The sequence below is a fragment of the Mercenaria mercenaria genome, chromosome 17, assembly GCF_021730395.1.
Source record: "Mercenaria mercenaria strain notata chromosome 17, MADL_Memer_1, whole genome shotgun sequence".
Lineage (NCBI taxonomy): Eukaryota > Metazoa > Mollusca > Bivalvia > Venerida > Veneridae > Mercenaria > Mercenaria mercenaria.
This window is the reverse complement of record NC_069377.1, coordinates 53,147,393-53,174,787: the sequence shown is the minus strand read 5'-3', so window position 1 is coordinate 53,174,787 and position 27,395 is coordinate 53,147,393. Positions and strand designations below refer to the sequence as shown.

The 27,395-nt window shown below is 35.4% G+C and overlaps 1 protein-coding gene across 5 annotated transcripts in view; it reads right to left on the bottom strand.

Moving 5' to 3' along the window:
- The window catches only part of LOC128550077 (extracellular matrix protein A-like), a 29,613-nt gene extending 3,556 nt beyond the window's left edge, over nt 1–26,057 (bottom strand). Inside the window, exons 1-9 of one of the 5 annotated variants that reach the window (XM_053528182.1) lie at nt 25,917–25,990; nt 9,595–9,662; nt 7,487–7,696; nt 5,360–5,499; nt 3,464–3,561; nt 2,969–3,069; nt 2,280–2,420; nt 1,471–1,599; nt 954–1,085 (exon numbers count right to left, since the gene is read on the bottom strand). In XM_053528182.1, coding sequence (XP_053384157.1) covers nt 954–1,085; nt 1,471–1,599; nt 2,280–2,420; nt 2,969–3,069; nt 3,464–3,561; nt 5,360–5,499; nt 7,487–7,688 — 943 coding nt within the window. In that variant the 5' untranslated portion in view covers nt 7,689–7,696; nt 9,595–9,662; nt 25,917–25,990. Of the gene's footprint in view, nt 1–953; nt 1,086–1,470; nt 1,600–2,279; nt 2,421–2,968; nt 3,070–3,463; nt 3,562–5,359; nt 5,500–7,486; nt 7,697–9,594; nt 9,743–22,796; nt 22,870–25,916 lie in introns of those variants that run through there. The other 4 variants (XM_053528181.1, XM_053528183.1, XM_053528184.1 and 1 more) reach the window with 4 other exon arrangements.
- Between the last annotated feature and the right edge of the window lie 1,338 nt (nt 26,058–27,395).

Genomic DNA, 27,395 nt, shown 5'->3' with positions numbered 1-27,395 from the left:
ATCGTAGGGTGAAATGGAACAGCTATTTATCGTAGATTTATATATAGTCTATTTTGCTATATGTTTTATAGCAATTGCTGCTGATCATGTCTATAACATACGAAAGGCATTGTGATACTACATGCGAACACATTTTAATCTAACAATTGCTATTAACATTAACAAGTACTATTCACTTTTCGTTGACAAATTTATTCCTGTCTTCTTACATGTGTTATGCCAGCACATTTGTTACAAAAGGCCAACTGAAAATGGGGACTGTCGTTTCCTTTTCGTGTTATCCAAATGACTTATTCATAGACGCCACCAGAAACCCATATGGACGACTCCTCCGGTAAATTGTTAGTAATTTAAGTGGGAGGGTTTGTGCAAGATACAGAAAACGCTCCGATTCCAGAAGCTTCCCTGGTTATTTAGAATGCAAGGTGTAAAGCATTCCTACACGCAAATCTAATCTCAATGTTTGCAATTTAAGTTAGAGGAGCAGGGCACTGAACTGATGACCCCTGGTTTTGTAATTAGACAGTATTACCACCGGACCAGTACGTCTGCTTTTCACACATTTTCCATGTATAAAACATTTTATACAGAAAGAATATAGAAATCTGTCTCAGTCTGTGTTTCTGTCTGTCTGAGTCGCTTCTGTACAATACGTTTCCTTCTCTTAGTGGTAACTTCTGAAAGGGCGAGACACACTGTCTTGTCACTGGAATATTCACATGTATGGGAAAGAAGCGTTTGTTTTCGTATAATAATATCGAGGAAGAGCTGTTTATACTTGTTTATACCAGTATACACGAAACAAAGTGAAATTTTTGAAAATATTGATAAATTCGGAATTTAATCTAATTGGCAGAATGTACACATTGCGCACCAATGGGGACAATAAGCTTGAAAAATGTTTATATCAATCACAGGGTGTAAATTATCCCATAATTTCAGACAAATCTAACCTCTAAGAACACAGTTTGTGTGTGTCTGGTTTCTCTGATGCTTGTACTCTGGTGGACATTTGCACGTGCCATTACAAACAGACTTCGGAATACCTCGACAATCGTCGTGAGAAGAACAGACATCGCCCAACAATGAAATGAGAACATAATTATTGTGGCATGGCAAAATATTTGTGATAGTGAAAAGGATGATGATGACGATCGAGTTGATAATGACAACATTAATGATGATGGGTTGGTGGTGGTGGTGGTAGTGGTAATGACAACGATAATGATGATGGTGGTGGTGGGGTGGTGATATTTATATGGTTTTATCCTTTATTTTGGTGTAACTAAGACAGTTCTAAATAAACTGTGATTAGATATACGTGCTTGATTTTTTGGAGGCTATATACCCCATAATGTTATATTTTATATATTCTCATCATGGTGGTTAACCTGGACACCTTTATATTACGTAGCATACCTATATAAGAAGTCAATGCAAAATATTTAAAAATGGCAATTTGTACACTACCTTTCAAAAAGCAGTTGTCTGTCGTATTAGAGGTAAAGGCAGACTTGCAAGCACATACATTGGTCGTATCACACACTGTCTCAGCTACTGCCATGCAGTCCGAATCACTCGCGCAAGAATCACCAAGCTCTGTAAAGGTTAAATTCGTGTATGGTGCAGATAGATTCATACAGAAAAAAGAATTCATTTTACTCAACGGTATTTTATAGCAAAGCTTCTTTTTATCCAATTTAAATTGTGCTTGAAACAAACGCCGACATGCCAGGAACATTTCGATTAAACCGTGTTTTTTCTATTTTTATAAGAAGTGAACTTGAACTTGACCCTAGAGGCTGCAATCCTAACGATCCTTCGCATACCCTTGCTACATATTTTAGTTTCTCCATATTATATCATTCCCAACTCAGACATCATTTTTCGATTTTCAATAACAACGAACCGAACTTGATCAAAGAGACCAAAACATGCAATCCCAGGTTAGGTCGCTATAGACGTTTGACGCATATTATTACATGACTCCTAAATAAATCGCCGGTTCAGAGTTTGTGCTACTAACCAGTGTACAGCTCAATACAGGTTCGCTGGGCTAAAATAAATGTTATAAGGGAAAAAAGGGATTTATTTCTGATGTCATGTAATAAAAACCTTATTGACTAGCTTGCCGCTAATAGCCCGAGGTCAAAACATTTCTTCTTTTTGACCGGCAAGGCATTCAATTAATGTATACTAGTAGATACAAATTTGACTATTTCTTGCTACAATTCAATTTCAGTTCAAAGTGTTGATGAAAATGAGAAATATAATCATACTTTTGGGTGAACAGTATGTGTGTGTCGGATGTGCTATCTTCATATCACTTGGACATACACATTTTCCGGCAACAGTGTCGCATTCTGCCATACTAACAGCCATTTCGCAAGTTTGTGAGTCAGTACAGCTTGTTGGTAATCCTGAATGTAGGTTATATACAATGGAGTCGTTAAGTGATTATATATGTACCAAAAATGAATAACTTCGTTAGTATTCTATTAACATTCACAATTAGATTTATAAACAAGTCAAACTGGAAAAATATTTCAAATTGTTGTTGTTATATTCATTTTTCCTTTTAGAGATACCTTGCTTGTACCTTTCTGAAAAAATAAGCTACTAAAAATTGTAAACTCACAAAACATAGGCGTTTCTTTGTGATTTAAGTCAATAGGTCAGCTAATTTGAACTAAGTTGCACATGTTCTCAGCTAACAATTGTATATATCATTCAAATGAGACTTGGTGGCAGAGGTAAGTCCTTACACAAATAAAATTAGGTCTATCGCACTTTGCCATTTCATTTTTGCCTCTTTCACGCTCAGTATCACAAAATTTTGGCCTTACCATTTGCTTGACTATACAAAATACTTCGATAAAATGCTATTTTGATGAGGAATGTAAATAAAACGTATTTAAATATATTTATATAGCAAAGTGCACAGTATCAGTCAAGACAACACCATCACCTTTCACTTCCCCTTCTGATGTACACTTGTCCGTCCCTGCGTATGCGATTTCAATGCTTTGATTTACCCAGAAAATAGATTTTTCCTTAACAATTGTACACCTGTAAAACACGTGAAAGAGTCATTTTAATATCGGATGGAAAATATTAAATCAATGTTTAAATATTTGTTAAAAAAAGTACACGGTATTCTCTTTTTGTAATAAATGCTACTTTGAGTTTGATATTAAGGTAGTGGACCCGTGATGACATCAACAAATTAAGTGTGCTTCGTACGCGATTTCGTTGAGCACTTTAAGCTATTTTAAATGCGAAAAAAATGCCTAATTACGAAATAGAAAAACGTAACCACGCTGAACATGCCGACGGCCATTCCGGGTTTACCATCTTTACAGATCTTAAGAAGTAACAGCTTTATCCATTTAACTTTAATTCTAACTAAGATATATATAAAACATTGTATGATTGTGTTGAAATAAGATAAGAAAAAACTTACACAATGTAAACAGAGTCTGTCTTCGAAATATCTGGTGTCCATGTTAAATGTACTTCCTTCTTTTTTATTAATCCATCTGAATGCGTTAACGAAGCTTTCTGAAATACACATGCAGTATGAAAGCTTAATAGCTATATTGACATTTTCTAACAAATCAATCTTGAATCAAACTGGCTTACTCACTTCATTCTAAAATAAAGTTGTTTGGGTAGGGCATGTGAGGGGGACGGATGACATACATTAGATCCGGATAAGACAGATTTTGTTTAAGAAATTAGATATGCATGCAAATGTCAGCATAAACTGTAAATCTTGAAATCTGGAATGATAATGGCGGATACACATCTCAGTTTGTTTGTTTTTTTGTGTGTTTTTTTTTTGGGGGGGGGGTTTGTTTTTTTGTACAGCACATGAGAAAATGATACTCTGATTCGATATTATTTTGATTGCAACATTTACATAATCGATTTTCTCTACTGGTTTTATTATATCTACCAGATTCAATTTCAAGTGTATGAGAACTTAACCTAAAACATGTAAAGTGTTTACGTAATGTATCATTTTTTTAAAACATCTAGATAAGTTTCGTAACAAAATTCAGTTTTGTATTTCACATACTAGTCAAGGTTTGGCTTACTACTTATAGAAACATGCCAGTTTTGTATGTACTGATCTCGTAGACATTTTTTTAGACTATTGAAGTAATTAATATTTTCATCAAAATCAGTTAAAAGGTATGAATATCCTAAATTTTCTAACAAAGAGTTCATACAATATCCCCATCTTTTTCTATCCGTGATGTTACATTGTTCAGTGTACATAGTGTTAATAAATGTACCAGCATTCTTTTTTACTTTTAACCAGAATTTAATTGCTCTTTCCTTAGCTAAAACAGACAGTGGAAATCTACTAAGTTCACCGTAAACTGCTTCGTTTGGTGTTTGTTTTCGTACGCCTAATATTTGCTTACAGAATCTAATATGTAATTTGTCTACTTCCTTATAATTGTATGCCCCCCAAACTTCTGCTCCGTACAATATAATTGGTACAACCATACAGTCAAATAGGTACAATTTTGTTTTAATATCTAAAGGAACCTTATCAAACAACGCCAAAAGATTATGATAAGCTTTTAAAGCTTGGTCTGACAATGCTGTTACGGTACTAGCCATGTTACCAGTATATGTAAATTTTACTTCTAAATATGTAAAGCTATCAACTTGTTCAATTTTTTTCACCGTTTATACATATATCAATATTGTTTACCTGCTTTCGTTTCTCGAATACACAAAGTTTAGTCTTACTGGTATTTATTTTAAGTCCCCATTTAACAGAATATCGATACAAATTATCTAACTGTTCTTGTAAACTAGAAGGATCCGTAGTGAATAGAACAATATCGTCAGCATAAAGGATTACATACATAGAAAGTAGCCGGATGTCATTCTCATTTAATGTGTCAAAATTAATGTGTTTTACAACATCATTGATAAAAAGGATAAATAACAAGAAAGATAACGGTTCTCCCTGTCTTACACCAAGAGTTACGTCAAAAAATTGTGACATAGACATATCTGCACCTATTTTTACACAAGATTTAACATTACTATAAATTGCTTTAATCATAGTTATGGATGAACGCGATTTACAATATTCGAATCTTAAGTTTTAAACAAAATGTAAAACCGGTTCATCCTCAATAGAGCATCACTATTAGTGAAATTGAAATTTGTTTGGTGGTACAGATATGTACAGAGGTTGTCGCTGTAAAGCAGTTATTTTACTATAACGCTGATATAGTTTTAAATATGCCATGTCATTGTAGGGAGATAATTGCTCTTCAAAAGTGTTGTTTACACAAGTTAAACAGAATTACAAGAACTTGATAACACCTACTCCGACACAGAAATTGTTGGTCGCAACCTTAGAATCAGCTGGCGTCAAAGAACCGATTGTTGTAGCAGTATTAACCGACGTCCTTGCTTGACAGAGGAATCCTTTAAAAGTCACACCATATGGCGCACCCTCAAGTGTAACTAAACAAAAAGAAAATTCTATTAACCTTCTTAAGAAGAACATTATATTCATTTTGAAGTGAGTATTAAAACAAAATGGCAAGAACTTTGGTCTTTAATAGCAGACTAACTGGAAAGCCAGTTTACAAATTACGACAGGTCAAACTTGACAAAACTCTAGCCAGTCTCACTTAGAATAGAATTGGTATGGAACCCAACTTCATGTCTTATTACATGTAGTTGGTTCTGAATTTGATCGTGAAACTAGACGACTGGCAACACTGATTTTGATATTTAAATTTACAAGCTGCCGCCATGAAGACATGATGACTAGAATGCAAACTTAGGATACCTTCTATCGATAGCTGACAAATGAGAGTCGTACCAAATGTGCTTTTTTATTTATTCAGATTTAGGTGGTTTTATGATTTAGTAATTTGACGCAATACGATAACACTTAACACTACACTGAGTTCAATAAGAGTTATTGTGAATTCTTGTAATGTTAGCTTTCCAGATATGTCATTAGAGTTCTTTTGACTTTTGACTTGCAGATTGATTACTGGATAATTTGTGACCGTTGGCTTGCTGATTGGTCACTGGACTAATTGTACAGGTCTGTCATTAAAACCCTAGTGACATTGGACAATGTCATGTAGATGTGCTATTGGAATCCTAGTGATTTTGGGCTTGCAAATTAATTATAAGAATCCCTGTGACCTTGGGATTGAAGATTAGGCATTGGAATCTTTGTGACCTTGGGCTTGCAGATCAGACACTGGATTACTTGTGACCTTGGTTTGGCATATCGATCATTGGGATCCATGTGAACTTGGGCTTGCAAATCGGTCGCTCAAGTCCTGTTACATCAAGCTCGCAAGGCTGTCATTGAAATCCTAGTGATCATTGACCTTTAGGTGGGTTATTATAATCCCAATGACCTTGGGCTTGCATATAGATTATTGGAATCCTAGTGACCATGGACTTACAGATCGGACATTAGAAATTCTTGTCACCTTGGGCTTTCAGATCGGTCATTGGAATCCTTACGACCTTGGGCTGATAAACGGGTTTTTGAATCCTTGTGAACTTGGGATTGCAGATGGATTCCAGGCTTCACAAAGCTAGGTCGTAATTAATATTTCCTCACGAAAATAAAATCAGACAAAGTTTGATTAGGACAAAAAGGTCCAATATATCTTACTTTGAAGACCGATAGATAACTGCTAAGCATCGCATACCAAAGTGTAGCTATGAATATTGAGAAGATCAGAATAACGACAGCAAAAATGCTGGATAGGAAACGACAATTAACGGATGCACAGACGCACATGGTGTTGTTGTAGACGTAACTAGCAACTGACGTCACTGTCAATTTATCTAAATAATAACTTAATTACTAATCGTCTATTCGGACCTTTTTAGAGACACTTCATAGAGCTAAGAAAATAATTCTTTTCCTCCTCATTTTTCTCTCAAACAGTTATGAAAGAGCGAGAGATAGTTAAATTTCATTTTATAGTTCATTTTAAGTCAATGATTGTGAACCAACATACTTTAAATGGATGGAAGGCAATTAATAAAATCCTTATAACTGACACACCATGTAAACAAAATACACTAAAATTACTACTCGAGTTTCCTGTATTAGGGTGTCTTTCGTAACACTCGGCGCTTTGAACAATTCAAAGTGTTTGGCATGCAATCAAAGTCGAGACAAAGAAACAAAATTTTGAGCAGCGTCATGAGAAAATCAGTATAGTACATTTGCGACCAGCATGGATCCAGACCAGCCTGCGCATCCGCGCTGTCTGGTCAGAATCCATGCTATTCGCTAACGGTTTCTCTAATTGCAATAGGCTTTGAAAGCGAAAAGCATGGATCCTGACCATGTCTGGATCCATGCTGGCCGCAAAGGTTCTATGTTGGTTTTCTCATGGTGCGGCTCAATTATGATCCACGTAACTATAACGAGGTAACAATCACAAAGATTAAAAAAAAAACTTACTTTTCACTTCATTTTTTGGACAATATGTTCTAGCAGACGGTTTGATATCGTACATTGATGTAGTATCGTTTTGGGCGTCAAAACCATGTCTAGGCGTCATGTCATCACATGCCGTTTGTGGGGCTCCCCCCGGATATGCAGCTACATGGGACATCTGTAAAGCCAAAAGTAACCCAGCACCCGTCCATCTCGACATTACCATGATTTATACTGCAAAACAAAACATACAAGATGTTAAACGAAGCATAAATTATTCACACACAAAGGGAATTTGAACCATACTTACCATGACAGGAGCCTTGGTTTGCACAATGAAATTAATTTCGAGCTTGAAATAAAGTAGTGTAAAATGCATCAGGCTTGCATATGATATTGAAAAGACAGGCATAAAGATACCCATCTTCATATAATACCAGCAAATGTACGATATAAAGATAATGTCAAATTTTCCGCCGCACGTACACAAAATCAAACTTTATGTCACTGTTCAATGCACTTAATATTTAATGATATTAATGTCTTAAACTTTGCACATAATTCTCAGTTTTAAAAGACGTATTGAAACAGCATCAGAAACAGTACAGAAAGTAGCGAAATGATAAAAGCAAGGATAAAGGATAAATATAAAAAAAAATATCAAACGTTTTGGGGAGGCTGCATTTTTGGAACGTTTGTTTGTTTGTTTTTGTTTGGGGTTTAACGCCGTTTTTCCAACAGTATTTCAGTCATGTAACGGCGGGCAGTTAGCGCATAACCAGTGTTCCCGGATTCTGTACCATAATAAAACTGTTCTCTGCAAGTAACTGCCAACTTCCCAGCATGAATCAGTGTGTGTGTGTGTGTGTGTGTGTGTGTGTGTGTGTGTGTGTGTGTGTGTGTGTGTGCGTGTTCGGGTTTAACGTCTTTTTCAACAATTTTTCAGTCATATAAACGACGGTGTCTACTTGTAGCAGTGAGCACAATGCCCAACTTTATAGTGCTGCCTCACTGGAATATCACGCCGTAGACACGTGGCATGATACCTCACCCAGTCAGATTATACTGACACCGGGCTGACCAGTCCTAGCGCTATCCTCAAAATGCTGAGCGCCAAGCGAGGAAGCTACTAGTACCATTTTTTACGTCTTTGGTATGACGCGGCCGGGGATCGAACCCACGACACCTCCCACACTCGAAGCGGAGGTGGAGGACTAATGATTTCAGATACAATGTCGTTTATCAAATAGTCCCGGCGAACATACGCCCCGCCCGAGGATCGAACTCATGACCCCGCGATTCGTAGACCAACGCTCTACCTACTGAGCTAAGAGAGTGGGTGCTTTTGGAACGTGACATTCCGTTCCAAAACGCAAAGGGTGGGTGCTTTTGGAACGTGGCACAAAAGGCAGATAAACACACAGGCAGATAAACACACTCCCATTCAAGAGTCGGTTTTATAACCAGAAACATTTGTCTCGTTCACGTATCGCCTTAAAGGATGACACAACTACGCTCATGTCCAAGGAAACTTAAAATCAGTAAAACGTTTGTTTGTTTTTATTATTATTATTATTATTATTATTTTATGTCGTTCAGAATCGGAACAGCCGTATGAAAGTATAAACAACGTTATAGCAAAAAGTTATGCGCTAATAATTGGGCAAGGTTCTGTGGTAAATGTTGAGGAAACATTCGCTGGATGGGTTATATATGAAAATGGTTGTGCTCCATTTGTCGGGTGAGGTTTTGCTCATGCGAAAAAAACAATTGGAAGTACACATTTATTTTAAATTTTAATAGTACAATATTCAATATCTACGACATCATTGAGCTATGTGTTGTTCTTATTTTTGACATCTAAGCTGTAGTGTAGTTTTCTTTTAACCTCTATATCCTGCTAAATTTCTATAATGAACTTGTCCATCATTTAATTTGAACAGAATCATTAACTGTCAAAAGGGGTATTTAACAAAACAATACTGACTGAATGGCGAACAGTGCAGATCATAATCAGGATGTAAAAGCAGAATCATTCGTGTCAAGCATGATCAGGGTTATTTAATTACTTTCATCAGTACAATCAATTCTGACGGATGCTCAAATTGTAAAATGAGAAAATATCTACTCACACGATCAGGTGTCTTTTTCATAAATTCCAAGGAGCAAAAATTGAAAAACGAAAACTCCTCTCAAAAACCTGTTACAAAAAAGTTACACATATTACATATTCGAACTTTATCCAACCGAAACTTGTTTGTGCAAGGTTGCGTAAAATTAAGGAAGTCGAATAACTTCATCAAGATATAATTACACTTCGCCACTGACCCATGAGCTTGATCTTTATTTTGAATGGGGAGTCAGATATTAGTTACTCGCACATGTATGTATGGTAGTACGTTTTGTGATAATCGTTGCAATCATAAACTGTAATATAGCTATAGTTAACGATAAGAGACATAATTTAATATAGAAAGTCACCTTTACAATTTAACGTTGGTGTTACACTAATGCTATAAATATAATCTGTCCAGTATTACTTCATCAGATAAAACTTCTCATTAAGTACACTACATTGTGCGATTAATTATCCTAATACTAAGCCTTATTAATCCATATCACTGATAATTAACTAAAATTCATTTAATTAAGTCTTCATTCATAGGGGAGCTTCATTTCATTGTTTTATCCCACGATTGTTCCAAATTTTATAATCGCCATTCTTAGATATTCAAGTACAAATAATTTTCACACCCTATAAACGACTGTATTCCCCCTCTTCCTCTTGCGAGTGATCAAAACAATAAACTGACAGCTAAAAGTTGAAAAACAGCATTTTAAAGTGACTGACTTGCTTTGAAGGGTATATTTACATTTTATTGAAACTAAACTAAATTTGACTGTTAACAATGAGAGGTCACACTTTTGGACCAATCTTAATGAAACTTAGTCAGAATGTTACTCTCAATAGCATCTTGGAAGAGTTCGATATTGGGTCGTCTGGGCTCAAAAACTAGGTCACCAGGTCAAATCAAAGGAAAAGGTTGTTAACAGTCTAGAGATCACAATTTGGTCCAATCTTAATGTAACTTGGTCTGAATATTACCCTCAATAAAATCTTGAAACAGTTCAAATCAAAAGAAAACCTAGTTAACACTCTAGAGGCCAAATTTGTGACCATTTATTAATGAAACTATTTTTTTTTTTCAAAATGTGTTTTTGATGATATTTAGGTCGAGTTCAAATCTGGGTCAGATGGGTCAAAAACTTGGTCACCAAGTCAAATCAAAGGAAAAGCAAGTTAACATTCTAGAGGCCACATCTATGACCATATCGTAATGAAACTTTGTCAGAATATTGATCTTGATAATCTATAGCTGACCTTTAAATCTAAGTCAAGTGGGGTCAAAAACTAGGTCACCAAATAAAATCAAAGGAAAAGCCTGTTAGCTCTCTATCGGCCATAAATATGGCAGTATCTCTAATGCCTACTTACTACCCACGACTACCCGCTGTGATTTGATAATCATTTCTCATACATTTATACTTACCAAATAACATACAGATTTCGATATAAATGTCGGAATTTGCCGATCATACTGAAACAAAGACGAGGTACAACTCACGCCATTTTTAAAACAACGGAAGTGGATTGAACATGGCCTAGCAATGAAAACGACCAAATCTACAAGGACAGATTCCCAGCGTGTGTGCGTATCACTATCAAATGTAAATTATTTCTAACATGAGAAATAATGGTAAATCTTGGCAGGTAGTACACACGGCGGCTGTACTATTCGCGCACGGTATTTGTAACGATGTTTATGTTATTATCTAGAAAGAGGGAATCGGGTAGTTAAACCATTAGGCCATTCGTGACAAAATAGTTGTATAGTGGACGCAACTTGACCCCGATGGTTGACCTTTGTATTATAATACATAATGAGGCACAACCTATTATTGAAAAGGAGTGTACGTAAAAACACCAGCTGCACGAGAAAAAGGAAATATAAATTTATGTAAATAAAAATTAGTGTATTTGAACGTTTTAACTGATCAAATGTAAGTATATTTACTTTGATACTGCAATGTATACAAACTTATTCAATATAAATATACATGGCTACCCTAAGCACCCTTGATTACTATAATGAAATAATCGATATGAATAATCAGCCTAAGGTCAACCATCGCGGTCAAGTTGCGACTACTATACTACTTTCGAATGTTGTTGACTGATTTACCATGAAGTAAACTCTGAATTACTAATAAGGACTTAATCGACTTTTCAGATAATGTTTTCGTTATCTTTTTCTATTTATACGTCCATTCGCAGGATCTTTGCGGGTGAAATAGTACTTTTTTTTTTAAATCAGAGGATCATTTTGTTGCAGACGGACAGACAGACGGGGATCAACCTATAGTTCTCTCCTGTCTTATCTCATCGATATTTTGAAATCGTAAGGTAACATTTCTTCGTATGATTTCCATTGGGAATCGACGGCTAATTTCATGCATGACATAGTAGGGACCCTGAATATACATTCAGTTTCTAATTCGTATTTTATGATAGTATATGTGTGTAAAATCAACACTGAATACTTGCATGTAAACGACGCTGAAGCATTCAATTAATTATTTAATTAAGTAGGATAGCGAGTCACAGACACTCCACCCCACCCCCAATGGATTAGTACAAGCATCGCACGGGGGGGTTCGACATTAAATGACATTATAAACATGACGACTGATCAAAAGAACTATTTTGTATGCATATTTATTATTTCATTTACGCCTTTTAAGGACATAAATCGCCTATTGTACTCACAAGATGGAATACAGTATCACTCGCAAATACGCATTCAGATCAAATATCAAAATTGGCAAGTCGGCATACAGTAAATGATTTTTACACCGACTAGATAAAAATTATTTTCATTCAAAAACGCAACAGAAACGAAACATTTTATTTACATATATTTATGGAGTATGCGTGCTTATTACAGAAAACATCATGGATAATTGGATTACAAATCAATTTGGCGTGATCTTTAACAAATAATCAAGGCCTTCGCGTTGTGTATCGTCTAATTTACAACTTGTTGTAAATTTAGCAGCTAGTCTTATTAAAGTTGATTTATTAATTGATTCTACTGATGTGAAACTTTGACCTCTGCTACTAGAGATGTCATTCACCAGTTACCCTCAAAATTGCTTGGGACTGGAGTGTGTATAAATTTTTTTTTTTTATCAGGCATGTTGTCATCATGTACCATCGTAAACATGTCTGTCTGTTAGGTTAGGGGTTTTGCTCCATATTTGGGATGGTACCATCAGTCAACGGATCCTCTAAATATTAGGGGTAATCTTTGTCTTTCATCACTATGATACACTCCAAATATGGGAGGGTACCTGCTTTTGTATATAAGCCTAGGTCAGAACTTGGGAGGGGAATTCTTTTACTTTTGGCTCGGACTTTGAAATGCCCAGATCATAGAAATAAGAAATGAAATATTTACAGTTTAATTAAAGTGCTTTAGACCAGAGGAATGAGAAAATTATCCTTTGATGACTTATTTCCATCACTAAAAAAATCTCATAATAAACTAACATTGAAAATTGGAATTAAAGTGTATTTATCAATGGTGTATAAACCCCCTCACCCGAATCTACGTTTTTTTCAACACTGGTGGCAGCGACGGAAATGGACTTATACACGTGCTTATAAGAAATTTGGACAATATTTCTATTCAAATATTTGTGGGTGAAAATTTAAGTGATAATAGGGACCTAAAAAGCAACACGAAAAAGATTCTGTCACAACTGAAGACGATGATAGTCATGAACAATTATTAGCTGAAGTTGAACTTTTGAGACAAAAACTAAATCGCAGAAGTTGATAACTTGACCTTAAGTGAGAGACTACGCAAAATGAACCAGGAAAGTACTTTACAAAGAGATGAATTAGTACGCAGTTACCAACAACGAATCAATGACATTTCTATGGAAAAAGACAATCAGATAAGAAATTTAGTCAATGAAAGGACACAGCTTCGAATAAAACACAATAAAACAAGGCAGCAAATCAACAAGAGGCCGTGATAAATACGAGGTTCCTCTCCCAAAGGCAAATTATCTTGATGGCAAATCATCCTGGGAGAGTTTCATTAAACACCATTTGAAGCTATGGTTGATGCGTGCAAGTGGGAAAATAGTGAACGTTTTTTTCCCGCCTTAAGAACAGTTTACGCGGTGATGCTGCGGAATACGCTTTCAAGCACGGGGAGCTGACGAATTGTCAAGTTATGCAAGATAAATCATCTATGGCGATGCGATTTCAGGAAAAGCGCTCCACTTCCTCTATCTGGCTGAGTTAAAAACCGGAAATACAATGGGGAAAAGAATCGTTGGCTGAATATGTGGCAGAGGTTAAGGGGTTTTGGTAATAAAAGGTTCCCCCACGCAACAACGAGACGAGGGAAACATAAACCTTCGGCACTTTCTTAAGGGACTTCAGATTCTCAGGCGGCTTTGTTCATTGGGAGCAGGCCCCAAAAACTATCGATCAGGCAAGAGAATTGCTCGACAACTATTCCGCATCAGAGATGACGTGAGAGGGGCGAAAAATTAGGAACTTTGGGACACGGGCAGGAACCTTATGTAACAGAAGAAAGACTGCAAGAATTTGGTAGGGATCTGAAATCCACATAGGCAAAAAGATTGATCATCTCGCGAACCAGCTGAATGTTAAAAGTGTAGATCGGGCCTGGGATCGTAAAGTAAATCACGCCCAAGAAAAGATGTGCAGTGTTTTAGATGCCAGCAGTTTGGCACTATGCGGGACGAGTGTAAGGCAAACCTTCGGGAAAGGGGAACAGTCGGAAAACTAGCTTCGACCAAGCCAACCGGCCCAGATTTGGTAAATAACAGTGAAGTCGAATTTAAGACTATTAAGTGTAGGAGTGCAAATCGGATGGTGTTTCCATTATATTGCCTGTAAATATTTTTCAACTGTGCGCGCGAACTTAGTCAAAAGATACTGGTGCCTGTACTAACAATTTTTTCAAACTGCATTAATATAGAAACCAGAGGAGTGCGACCTGAGTGTGTAAAGTTGACCCTTAAATACGTTTGAAGTTGCGGATGATGGTTTTTTTAGCCATAGATGGACAATGTGAATTTTCATTTAGTGCATCGGGTCAAACTTTAATTACACGTATTAATTGCAACCTATTCATGAAGAGGGGACAAATTTGGATTAGACTTCTTGTATGAAAATGATTACCAACTTAGTGCTAAAAGGATTAAAATTGAATGGGAAAATGTGTAGAACTCTAGTTGAAAAAGTTCCCTTGAGGGCAGTCAGAGTGACCACAAGGTCAAGAGTAACAATTCCACGAATTTCCCAGAAACAGTAATACCTGGGGGGGCTATAAATTTCGGTGAAAATTATTCACTTTGGGAAATCATTTCCCCTTCAGAGAATAAACACCGGCTAAAAATGTTTTGATGGGAAGTGTGCTCATTGCTCCAAAGAGAATTCAGGGTGATTCAATCCCATTAGCTAGTTAACACCTCTAACAGAAAGTGAAATTATAAAAAGGGTCATTATTGGGATATTTACATGAAACTAAACAAGAGGATTTATGAGAGAAATGTCGATTTAAATGACTGTGAAATATTGGACAATAATACCAAACAAGTGAAAATGACTTTAAATTTTGACATGACTAAAGGAGTAGTGGGTTAAAGGACTTGTACCATAGATCCTCTGAAATCTCAATGAGCCCAAAAAGAAGCATTGAAGTGTCTATTGGAGAAACATAAAAATGCTTTTTTTCCAGTTCCTCCACAGATTTAGGCGTACTTCATTAGTGCGACATACAATTGAGGTGGCAGAAAATGTCGACCTGTAAAAATACCCCCTAGACGGTGCCAAAGCGTTCAAAGGGCCCCAAGAAGAAAAATTTTTCCCACAACAACTTGAAATGGGGAATAATTGAAGAAAGTAAAGCCCATGGTCTGCACCTTTATGCTTTGTAAGGAAAAGGACCCGCAGGCAGGAGTGCGTGTCGTTGTGGATTATAGGGGTTTAAATGATCTAAGTAAAAATGTGCCTATCCATTGCCGAGAATTGACATTTTGTTTAGAAAGTTTGGGAGGAAATAATTATTACAGTTCATTAGATCTTTTGTCAGGTTTTTACAGATAGAATTGGATGAGAGAGATCGTAAAAAGACTGCATTGGCACCACAGGGGGGGGTCTGTATCAATACGTTACAAATGCCACAGGGCCTTACAGGGGCCACATACAATTTCCAGGGGTGTATGGAATAGTGTTTAAGAACTTAACAATGGCGGACAATGATTATTTCCATGGATGATATTTGTACTTTTGCCGAACGTTTGATCAGGCATTGTTTAGGTTAGATGAAATTTTAACCAGTTGGGGGAAAAAAACCTTAAAATTTAAAAACCCAAAGAAAGTGCATCTACTCCAAAAGCGCATAAATATATTAGGTCACACAATTGACATTTCTGGAATACGTCCTTCAAAAAGAAAAGTTAAAGCTGAAAAAGAAGGCCTGTGCCGGAATTTAACCGAACTCAAAGTTTTTTAGGTTTTTGTAGTTTTTCCCAGGTTTTATTCAAGGGATTTAGTGCTAGGGGTCACCACTAAATCGTTTAAAACAGAGGCCGGTCGAGCGTTTATCTGGGGACCAGAACAGATGTGTTTTTAAATGGACTTAAAAACTGCATTGACAGGCGAAGAAAGTGTTAGCATATCCAAAAGAGGAAGGCTTATTCATAGTGAATACTGATAGTAGCAATTTCTCGTGCGGGGTTGCTTGTCGCAAATGCAATGGTCGATACAGTTCAGGATTATGTTGAAAAACCAAATTATTTTTGGCGAGTAAATCATTTGAAAAAACACAACGACGTTATTGTGCCACAAGAAGGAACTGTTGGGCGTAGTGACATTTATAACCCAGTTTAGACACTTTCTGTTGGGTAGAGATTTTTATTAAGGACTGACTTTTTCAAGTTTAGGGGGTTAATGTCGTTTAGTCACCTACTGATCAATGGCGCGCTGGCTAGAGGTTTTGTCACAGTATAACTTTAAAATCGAACATCGTAGTGGGAAAAGCATATCAATGCTGATAGCCTGTCCCCGAATTCCATGTGAACCAGAGGAGTGTCAGTGCATGATGGAATACAATACTTGAAAGTTTAAACCCTGTAGGGTGTCAGACTTGTTTGAGAAACACGATTCCTGGTCAGATTTTAACAATTCAATGACGTTGTTCCATTATTCGATAAAAACTTTAATATTGGGAATCAGAGTAGGCCAGTCCCTATTAAAGAGTGAAGGCTCAAAATAGTGGATTTTGGAGCAGTATTTTTTTGCTCATGCAGCTGCAAATCATGAAGTTGATAGGTTGTTTCAATACACTTTTCCATGGGTTAAAACAGACTGGAAGTACTTCCGAAATCGCGTTTCAACGACTTCGATTTCCCTAATAGTCTGGATTTAAATGGTGTACAAAGTGGAAATAGCTTCAACTATGGTGACAATAACGAGGAGGGGTTGAACAGGACGTAAATGCTATACTGGATGAACATGTTGCATTATCCGAGGATGCAGCGCAACATCTAACTTGGTTGTCTCAAAAAGTTTAACACAGTTAATTGTTCACTGTCAAAATGGCCAAATTACAGAGGCAGACCCGATTTAGGAATTGTGATACAGTGGCTTGAGAAAACGACGACCCCTGAAGATAAGGTAGCAGGGGAATTTACCAAGTGTGCGGGAAATTTTTGGCTAAATTATGACCTGTTAACTTGATTGATGGAGTGTTTTTTAAAAAGTACATTGTCAGTGCAAAAGGACCCTCGGCTTTGTTGATAGTGCCAAGAGTACTATATAAGGAACTTTTGATATCTTGTCATGATTCAATTACTGGAGCACATTTAGGAATTTCAAAGACCTATTCAAATTACATCTCAATACACTGGTAAAAAGAAGGAATACGTTCCCGTTGCATATCAAAGTTGTGAAAAGTGTGCATTCCGAAAAGGCCGAAAAACATACCGAGGGCACCATAACAAGTACACAGTCGGCAATCCTATGGATCGTATACAAACAGACATAATGGGACCATTTATGAGACAGAATCCGGAAATCGGTACATTATCGTGGTCATTGGGCGGATTTACCAAGTGGGCTGAGTGTTATGCAACCAGAGATCAGCTAGCAAGTACCGTTGCTCATAAGATTGTATATGAATTTTTGTCCAGATATGGTATGTGTTTGGACATACATTCTGATCAAGGGACAAATTACCAAACCAAGTTGTTCAGTGAAGTCTGTCGGATTTTGGAAATTAATCAAACTAGGACTAGTGGTAAGGCCAAGGCAAATGGTGGACCAAAAGATTCAATCAAGTTTTGCAAAATATGATATCTACTTAGTAAACTCCATCAAACAACTGGATGAAAATCTTAATTTAATCACCCTCCCATACAGAGGATGTGTCCACCAGGCGACCGGATTCACGCCAAATTATTTTAAAGATGGACGCGAAACTATTATCCCGGGTTTACGTTTCACTTGGCTGCATTTTAGAGAATAAAATAAGTCATGGACTATGCCATTCAACTACAAAGAAGTTAACAGAGGCGCATCATATAGCACGAACTAATTTGCAAAAGAATGCTGTCAGACAGAAGCGTGATTATGACACCCGGATTTCAAAAACACATTTTAAATAAAAGGGCAGTTAGTTTTGTGCTTAGAGAAGTCTAGACATAAAGGAACAGCAAGAAAATTGACCCTAATATTTGGAAGGGGGCCCTTTTGTTATTAACAAGAAGATCCAAAACCTTTTGTATGAGATAAGACTTTCCCCCAAAAGGCAAAACAAGAATAGTGCATCATGACGAAATTTAAACCGTTTCCATGGGAAAAAAAACGACCCCTTGGGCATCAAACATGGTGAATCTAAGGAAAATAACCATAAATCAAAAATGAAAGGGTTCCAGCAAGCTTCCAAACCTGCCTGGGGCAAATACCAGTCAACAAGTGAGGAGAAGTTCTAGGAACAGGACCCAATACGACCATACCAACATGGTGCCCAATAGTTATAAAAAATTTTAAAAATGTTAATTTTTTTGGATTAAGTTCATATTCCTTCTGGATTTTAAGTGCTAACTATATCGTCCGGATTATAAGTGTGTACTTATTCATTTCATTATTCTGTTTTATGGATTAATTAGTGGCTGCAATGGTAATAATAATCCCATTCAGCCAAGTGTATTCAAATGGATTAAATATTCTTTGTATGGATTTAATTAGTGGCTGCATTGGTAATAATAATCCCATTCACCTTGGTGTATCGAAATGGATTTATTTGTGGGCTTCATTTTCAGATATGAAAATTTGTGCCATTATTAAAATCATAGTTGTATAAATTTGATGCTCTTGGCACACAGGGCTTAAACTTTGGTAAGGACGACTACCCTAGCCATAAAAAAATCCAAAAATTGTGCCTATTCCCTTTTTTTTTCTAATTAATTTTTAAAAAAAATTAAAGGCACCAGGACTTACATTAGTAAATGGTAAAGACACTACCATATCAAAGAAACTAATCAAAATTGTGCCTATTTCTATCCCTCATACTGTGTTAATGTAAAAAAAATAAAGGCACCAGGACTTAGTGTGAGTTGAAATAAACATTGTGTGAAAGTGCTTACAAAATATATTCCCACCTTATAGATGAACTGAATTCAACACTGGATTTTTTTTTTACATGTGTTTTACTAGGACAGTTGGGGATTTTTTTTTACACTTTTAATGTTTCATACATACATTAGTATAAAAGTCTTTTACATGTAATACTATTTGAGAATTTTTTAGTCACATAGTTCTTCCGAACTAAATCATGGTTTTTATTAAAACACAAAATATAGCATGTTTGCTACTATTCATGACACTTATCATTTATAAATTTAGGAGCAATTTCAGTGATAATATAGTTTAGGTATTCAATTCTTATGTACCTTCTTCATAGTTTTGAGAGCAAGAGTCTGGCTCAGTAGTCACTTAATTTTAATGTTAAAACTTAATTGGGGACAATTAAGAAGCTAAGGTGGGGTGTGTTGTAAAAATTTAGCGCTAGTCTTATTAAAGTTGATTTATTAATTGATTCTACTGATGTGAAACTTTGACCTCTTTCTACTAGAGATGTCATTCACCGTTACCCTCATAATTGCTTGGGACTGGAGTGGTATCATTTTATCAGGGCATGTTGTCATCATGTACCACGTAAACATGTCTGATCTGTTAGAGTTTGAGGTTGCTCCATATTTGGGATGGTACCATCAGTCAACGGTTATCCTCATAAATTTAGGGGTATCTTTTTCTTTCATCACTATGATACACTCCAAATATGGGAGGGTACCTGCTTTTGTATATAAGCCTAGGTCAGAACTTGGGGGGAATTCTTTACTTTTGGCTCGGACTTTGAAAATGACAGATCATAGAAATAAGAAATGAAATATTTACAGTTATAATTATAAGTGACTTTAGACCAGAGGAATGAGAGAAATTATCCTTTGATGACTTTTTTCCATCACTAGACAAATCTCTAATAACTAACATTGAAAATTGGAATTAAAGTGTATTTATCAATGGTGTATAAACCCCCTCACCCGAATCTACGTTTTTCAACAAACTGTTCAGAGTTCAGATGCGTAGGAATTGAACTGAATTAAATACTGAAGCATCTGAATGATGAACCGTGGTAAATTAGACGATAAATCACAAGAAGGCCTTGATTGTTTTCATTCTGACATGCACTTGATATATTTCAAAAATATTGCTGGAATTCATTACGAGAGGAGTAATGTATCGGACGTCAGGCGGCTACTACTCAAAATTGGACGTCATAATCTCTCTTACCGGTTCGTGCGTCAACCGTTGTTTATCCCGGATATATTGCGTTTGATTTTCTTTCTTTGTTTAACTGGAAAACAATTCGAGCCATGTTAGAATCGTCAGTTTCGTGACTTGGTCGAGTGAATTTTCATGCAATGAGTGTGATCAGTCAACATTTTTTAAACATTACCTGTCAGTTTCATCTATTATAACATCATATACACATATTTATGTTAGACTTATCGTTTAACTTAAATACACATACAGTGTAACGCCAAATAATGAATTTGAAGACGATTCTTACCTTTTGCGTGTCTGTTTATTGTTTTGATCACTCGCAAGAGGAAGAGGGGGAAAACAGTCGTTTATAGGGTGTGAAAATTGTAAATACATGTACGTTATAAATAAGGTGACATATATGTCCATTGGGCCGGGTGTAAATTTCATGTTTCTTTTTTGTATGTATCATATCATTGTTGTTACACATGTCACTATAATAAATAAATTTCTTATCTTATCTTATCTTATTTGGACTAAGGTAAATTAGCTGTAAGTATTCAAATAATGAATGGATAGCTCAGGCTAGACTGGGTCCATGCCGGTCGCAAATGCACTATGTTGGTTTTCTAATGGCGCGGCTCATTTTCAGAATAATTGTTCTCTACAGCATCTTCTAAAGTATTCTGGATTTATGTCATTCCTGATTGTTGTCCTTAGTAGAGAAATTAATTTGAGTTTAGATATATATTGTTATCATTTGGTTCCCTTTCAGTTTCCAGTACGCCTTATAAATTATTTTCTAAATATTTTATAATATTAAAGCAAGAATTATAACAGATGTCTAGGACTGTTTTATACATTGTAGAAAAGGACAGCAAGGATGCATTTTTTTACATTTTTGAAGTTTGGCTTTACATTTAGATTGTTATTACATTGTTCTGCTGAAGATATTACTACCGAATGTATATACTAGTATACCGACATAACCTGATTTTAGTGTTTTAGTATCAGAAACATCTGATATAATATACTTTAAATTTCTGTTTTGACTTATCAAACGAGTACACAAGCCAATACTTCCTCGAGAAAGCGTAGCACATGGTCTCGTTACATAAAGGTGAGGGGCTTTGGGTTGATTATATTTTTTTCTGTTGAAAAACAATCTTTACCAATCTGGTTAAAAGTGGAAATGAATAATACCTAACTGATAAGCCCTATAAACAACATTACTAAATTATGTTACTTCTTCTTTTCGGTATGTTTCTAGGATTTTCACATTTTTAATCGCTGAAACAGTGCAATCACCAACGAGACTGTTTTCTAGAAATCGAAATGTATATAGTCCAATATGGATTACTGCAATACAAAAATGCTAGTTTTTTGGCATATATTCGCCTTATTTAAGGTACTAGATCACTAATAGTAATGTTTACAAAATGGCCTTTGCTTGGTATATTCTGAAAGGTAACCGTGTTTTGCACTATTTTGCAATTTTTAAACAACTTTTACCTTGCCGTTTTTTATAAATTTTGTATAACTTATGGTATCTGCTCAAGCTCAAGTAGAGACAAATTTCAAAGTGATAGTCACTATCCAAAACGTTTGCAGAGAACTCATTTTACCATTAATTTTAATAAAAGAAACATCAAACTATTGGTAAACAATTATAAAACACAAAATAAAAATGTCAATATCAATTTTTTCTATGGTGCCTCAAGTAAACGGATTTAATGAGACAGAATTCATACTTCAGCTCTGAAAAAATAAGGTCGAATGCTATGTTTCTGTTTTGAATTTTGCTTACTCCGTTTAAAAATAACCTTAGGGCAGACGTAAAACCTACCTAAATTTCTTCCACAATATATAATCTAAGAGTGAAAGCAAAATAGAGAACTTTTACCGCGTGTAACTCAATATTTTTAAAGATGTGTAACTCTACCCCTTCTGTTTAAGTAGTAAATTTACTTTGAACACCAAGCAGTCGCTTATAAGATTCATCTTTTTCCATTTTTGTACAAGAAATCAATAATAAGTCCTGAAAGAAGTAAAAACTTACTAGAAAAAAAGGAAAATAAGGAAAAAATAATTTGGTCCCAGTAGGGCTTGAACCTACGCCCCCCCCCCCCCCCCCCCCCCCCCTCACCTCCCTTAAGAATTGCAGTAAAAGTAGGTTTGTGGTAGGAATTGAATACTCTTCAAAAAGGAGGTTCTCTATTAGTGATCTAATACCTTAAACTAAATATTAAAAGAAAAGGCTTCACACAGCTTTGGAATAGTAAAATACAAACAACTATACATGTAATTCCTGACTTGAAACTTAGTTTCAGGTACGGTAATTTAAAGTGATATTGTGAATTCTAAAGTCAAAATCTAAATTACTTCTACATTTGTACTTACAGAACGATGTTATATGCGTTTTTCGCTCAATGTATTTTGTTCATCTATCTCTATCTGTTTCGAATTTCCATCTTTTCAACGACAGAGGAGAGGTCATAAGTACGTTCAAGATTAAACTATGTCGGGTGTATTTCAACAGTCGATACTTTTATTACACCAGCAGGATGTTTTTAAACTACCTAGTCGTTATGTAAGTAAATAGCCGTGACGTCTTAAAATATATGAGTAACCGGTTATGAATATATGATATACATTTATGTATAAGTTTTGTAATGATACCTAATGATAGTTAAGGATGAAGCCGACCTATGAACAGTTACTGCAATGTCAATGTCTCAGTCATCTGCTGTATCTGTGGATTGGTTGGGTAAATCATATTTTTTAAACTACAAGATAAGTATATAAGCTTATGCCTTAATAGAAACTTTCTATAAGAGTTAAGTTTCTCAGTTTTTATCACATTTTCCGTTTTGTTGTGTTTCTATGTAAATGAAACACTTGCCAGAAGTGCGTATGATTACCCATACATATTGTATATTGTTGAAAATTAGTTAACCCTTAGCTTGCTGGCGGCAAGTGGTTCTACCTTTGCGACCAGTGCAGACCAAGATCAGCCTGCACATCCGTGCAGTCTGATCATGGTCTGCACTGTTCGCCATTCAGTCAGTATCTTTTTGGTAAGCACCCCTTTTTACAGTTAATGGTACTGTCCAAATTGAAAGATGGACGAGTTCATTATAGAAATTTAGCAGGGATAGGGTTAATGTCCAATGGAGGATTGCCTTAGGTTGTGTGAAAACTGTATTGGTTTTTTGAGTGCAGCAACATCGTACTTTTTGCATTTACCCTCACATCTCTAAATTTATTTCCAGTATCTTATCACATCTAAAATTTTCGTTTAACCTTCCTGTTCTTTAATTCATTTTGAATATCTTGCTTTTAGAAATAGTGCTTCGTGGTATTTCCTGCTTAAAGAGTCTTTTAAATAGTATACTAGAATCGCATTGTGACAAATTTTTCATTGTCGACTAAAAATGCAACAGTTTATCAAGATGATTTAGGATGGGCTCCCTTGAAAACTAAGTTACATGATTATGTAGCGTTACTTTCATGTTAAATAAAAAAGTAAACTATTGAACAAGATAAGGTAGTGTTGTTTTTTCTTGTAAACCTAAAAATGTCGACAATTGCACGAGATAATGTTTAGGTGTTTATATTGTTTACTTTTTTATATTTTTGCTGTTTTTATTGTGAACCACGGATATTTTTGTTTAGGTTGTTTAGCTCAATGTGTGCGTGCGCGCGTGCGCGTGTGTGCGTGGTGGAGGGGGAGATACGAAATACTACTTTTAAAATCTTGATTTTAACCAAAATTTCATTTTAAAGTCTATCTTAAACTTTTTGACAGCATTTTCACATACTTTCCTTCTGCAGAGTCGTGTTTGTGTGAAACGTCTTAGAGTTGTTAAATAAACGTTTTTTGTTATACATTTATAATTTAAGATGTAAAAAGTCCTTGGTTTTGTGAGAAATTTAAAGACACCTGAGCGGATTCATTAACTTAGTGACTTATTTCAGGGGTGAAAGTCTATCTGCTACTATATTTATAGGCTCTTAAACCTCTTTCGCTCTCATCGCACGATATGTGGTTTCACATAATATGTTGCCGGTTATTTAACACGCAACTTCTATCCGGATTACTGTCTCATTTGCCTATAATGCGATATCCAGTAAATGTTCATCTCAGATTTCATCACGTCTGACAAGGTCGTCCCAAAATTTTGTGTCCTTGAGGAAAAAAACACAACACAAAAATGAAATACACAGTTTAAAGGTGATTGATCTGATTTTGATTAAGTAATGGATTTGTTCGAAAGTTTAACAAATGATATTTTACACTAACTTGTGTTTGCTGTGTGCTTTATACAGGTTAGATTGTCACCGGGAGTATTGTTAAAATTTGATTTTCCTATCCTGAATGCCCTTCCACTATAGAGTTAAATGTTTAAATACTTTGCCTCAGGAATGATATAAATATATAAAAACCATTGAAGTATATTTGTCAAAGATTTACATTAACAAATATATATTTAGCTGAAATTAATAGGAAATGCAAGTTTGTAAACTTATTATTACCTCCCTTTTCCTATCCTGGTTGCGCAACCAGGATAAAATGGAAACTGGTGATTTCAGAAACTAAACACTATCTGAAAACCCGCGTTTTGGTTCATATTGTTGAAATATCTTAATATCTGTCAAATGCAAATTTAAAACTTGAAATTATAATGAAATTGAATGAAACAGTACACCTTTTTAATACATGTACTTTCATATCAAAGGGGAGTAATTACAAAAATCTTAAATTAATAAAAGATGCGTTTCTAATAGAGACCCAAATATAAGTAATTGGTCTTTTAGGTTCATTAAATAAACCTCCAACAGAATACACAAACATGAAAAATATTAAAAAGTGTGCTGGGGGGGCATGAGAGGTGTTGCACATGTCATTACCTCTTGTGAACAGACTCAATCAAACCGAGTCTGCTATTATTTTTCTTGGTTGCATTCTTTGCTTCCAAAGGATCTTTTTCGAGTTTATTGCTTAAATGTGATTGACCACCTTTAACTTACTAGTGGGTGTCAGTATCTAGTTTTTAATCAATAAGTAAAGTCGTAGAATTTATGTATATACCTAGATAACTTCACTAGCTGAACTAGTAAATTTCTATTTTTGATATTACCAAATAAAGTGTCATATATTTTAGCTTAGATAACTAGAGAAGTCACGACTATTTCCTTTCATGTATGCTCTGGTAAAAACGGGATCCTCCTGGTATAATGAAGCTTTCAAGTATTGATAGAAACGCTAACCCATATTAATTCAACAATTAATGTTGAGCGTTCTTGCGATGTTGCTTCCGTTGAAAGGGGTGGAGAGGAGAAGCAGAGAGAGAGGGGAGAGAGAGAGAGGGAGGTATACAAAATACATTGAGTTTTAAAGCATATAAACTCGTCCTTTAATACTCATCTAGACACAGTCCCGTAGGAGACTGCACGGTTTAAATGGTGAAGAACCGTGATAATTCTGAAAAGATGGAACATGAGAAAAAATCTACTCACAGGATCAGGGGTCTTTCAGTAATTCAACATCCGAAAATTAAAACAATCAAACAAACAAAACATCACCCGATACAGTTAAAAATAGTAATAGCTTTACCCAACCAAAAATAGTATGTTCAAGGTAGCGTAAAAAGAAGGAAGTGTAATATCTTCATCAGGATATAACTACACATTTAGCTTGACCTTTTGAACGTGGAGTCAGATATTCGGACTGAGTTTAATGTTTTGTATATAAAGTACGATATCTATTTCATTAGCGGTTAGTATGTGGAAAATAAATGGCAAAAAATGTTTGTTTCCGGTATACCCTAAATTTTTGGCCCGACCCTAAATGTTTTTATGGCCTTGGAGAATATTTTTTTCAAAAATGCACTTTTTATGCCTTAAACATGGTCAGTGATGTTAGAAATCAACTTACTGATGCTCTAAAAGCATAACCCCCGTATTTGTATTCATTTTTTGACACAAAAATAATTTCCGAAACGTTTCACTTAATAACCCCCCCCCCCCCCCCCCCCCCCACACACACACATACACTAACCACCACCACCAAAAAAAATCCGACCTACATACCCTAATTTTTTTTAGCATGTTACCGGAAACAAAGATTTTTTTTTTAGGTCTTATACATGTATTGCTTACGTAGTAACTTTGTACACAGGGGAAATACTCCCGGGCAGTGCATTATTGATGATTATGCCATTTACCTCCCTTGAGATGTTTGTGCATACATATGTGATACATAGTTGAAAAAGATATCATCAATGAATATCAAGCAGGGTTTCGGAAAGGGTTGTATATAATATGTTTGTACTATCATCTCTTATTGATATTCTACGTAATAGCAAGAAAACTCTTTTTTGTGCATTTATTGATTTAAAGAGTGCCTTTGATACAATATGGAGGCAGGGTCTTTGGGCCAAATTGATCAGAGAAAATATAAATGGTAAATTTTTGCAAACCGTCCAAAACATGTATTATAGTGCTAAGTCATGTATTTTTTCGAATGGAAAATGCTCTGATTTTTTCAATTGTAATGTTGGTGTATGACAAGGTGAAAATTAATCACCTTAGTAGTATAGTAATTGTTTGTTTTGAGACATCTGACCCCATTTGACCTTTTGACCCTCGGTCCGAACTGACCAATGCCGGACAATTTAAAATCCACAGGTTTTAAACCCAATTAAAAACCAACTAAAAAGTTTTAAATACATATGATATAAATGAGTTTACAGAATAAAATATATTGTTTGAAAGAAAGAAAATTTACTGATAATATAAATCCTCATTATGTTACAACAAAAAACGGGAGAAAAATGATAAAAGCTACCTGTTCATCTTGTGGAAAGATGAAATCAAAGTTTGTTAAAAGTACAGGAGGTAATTTAGATATTCACAAAGCAATGTTACCTTTATTACCTAAGAAAGGTTTAACACTTCCAGGATATAATTATTGTGGGCCAGGAAATCCCCTAGATA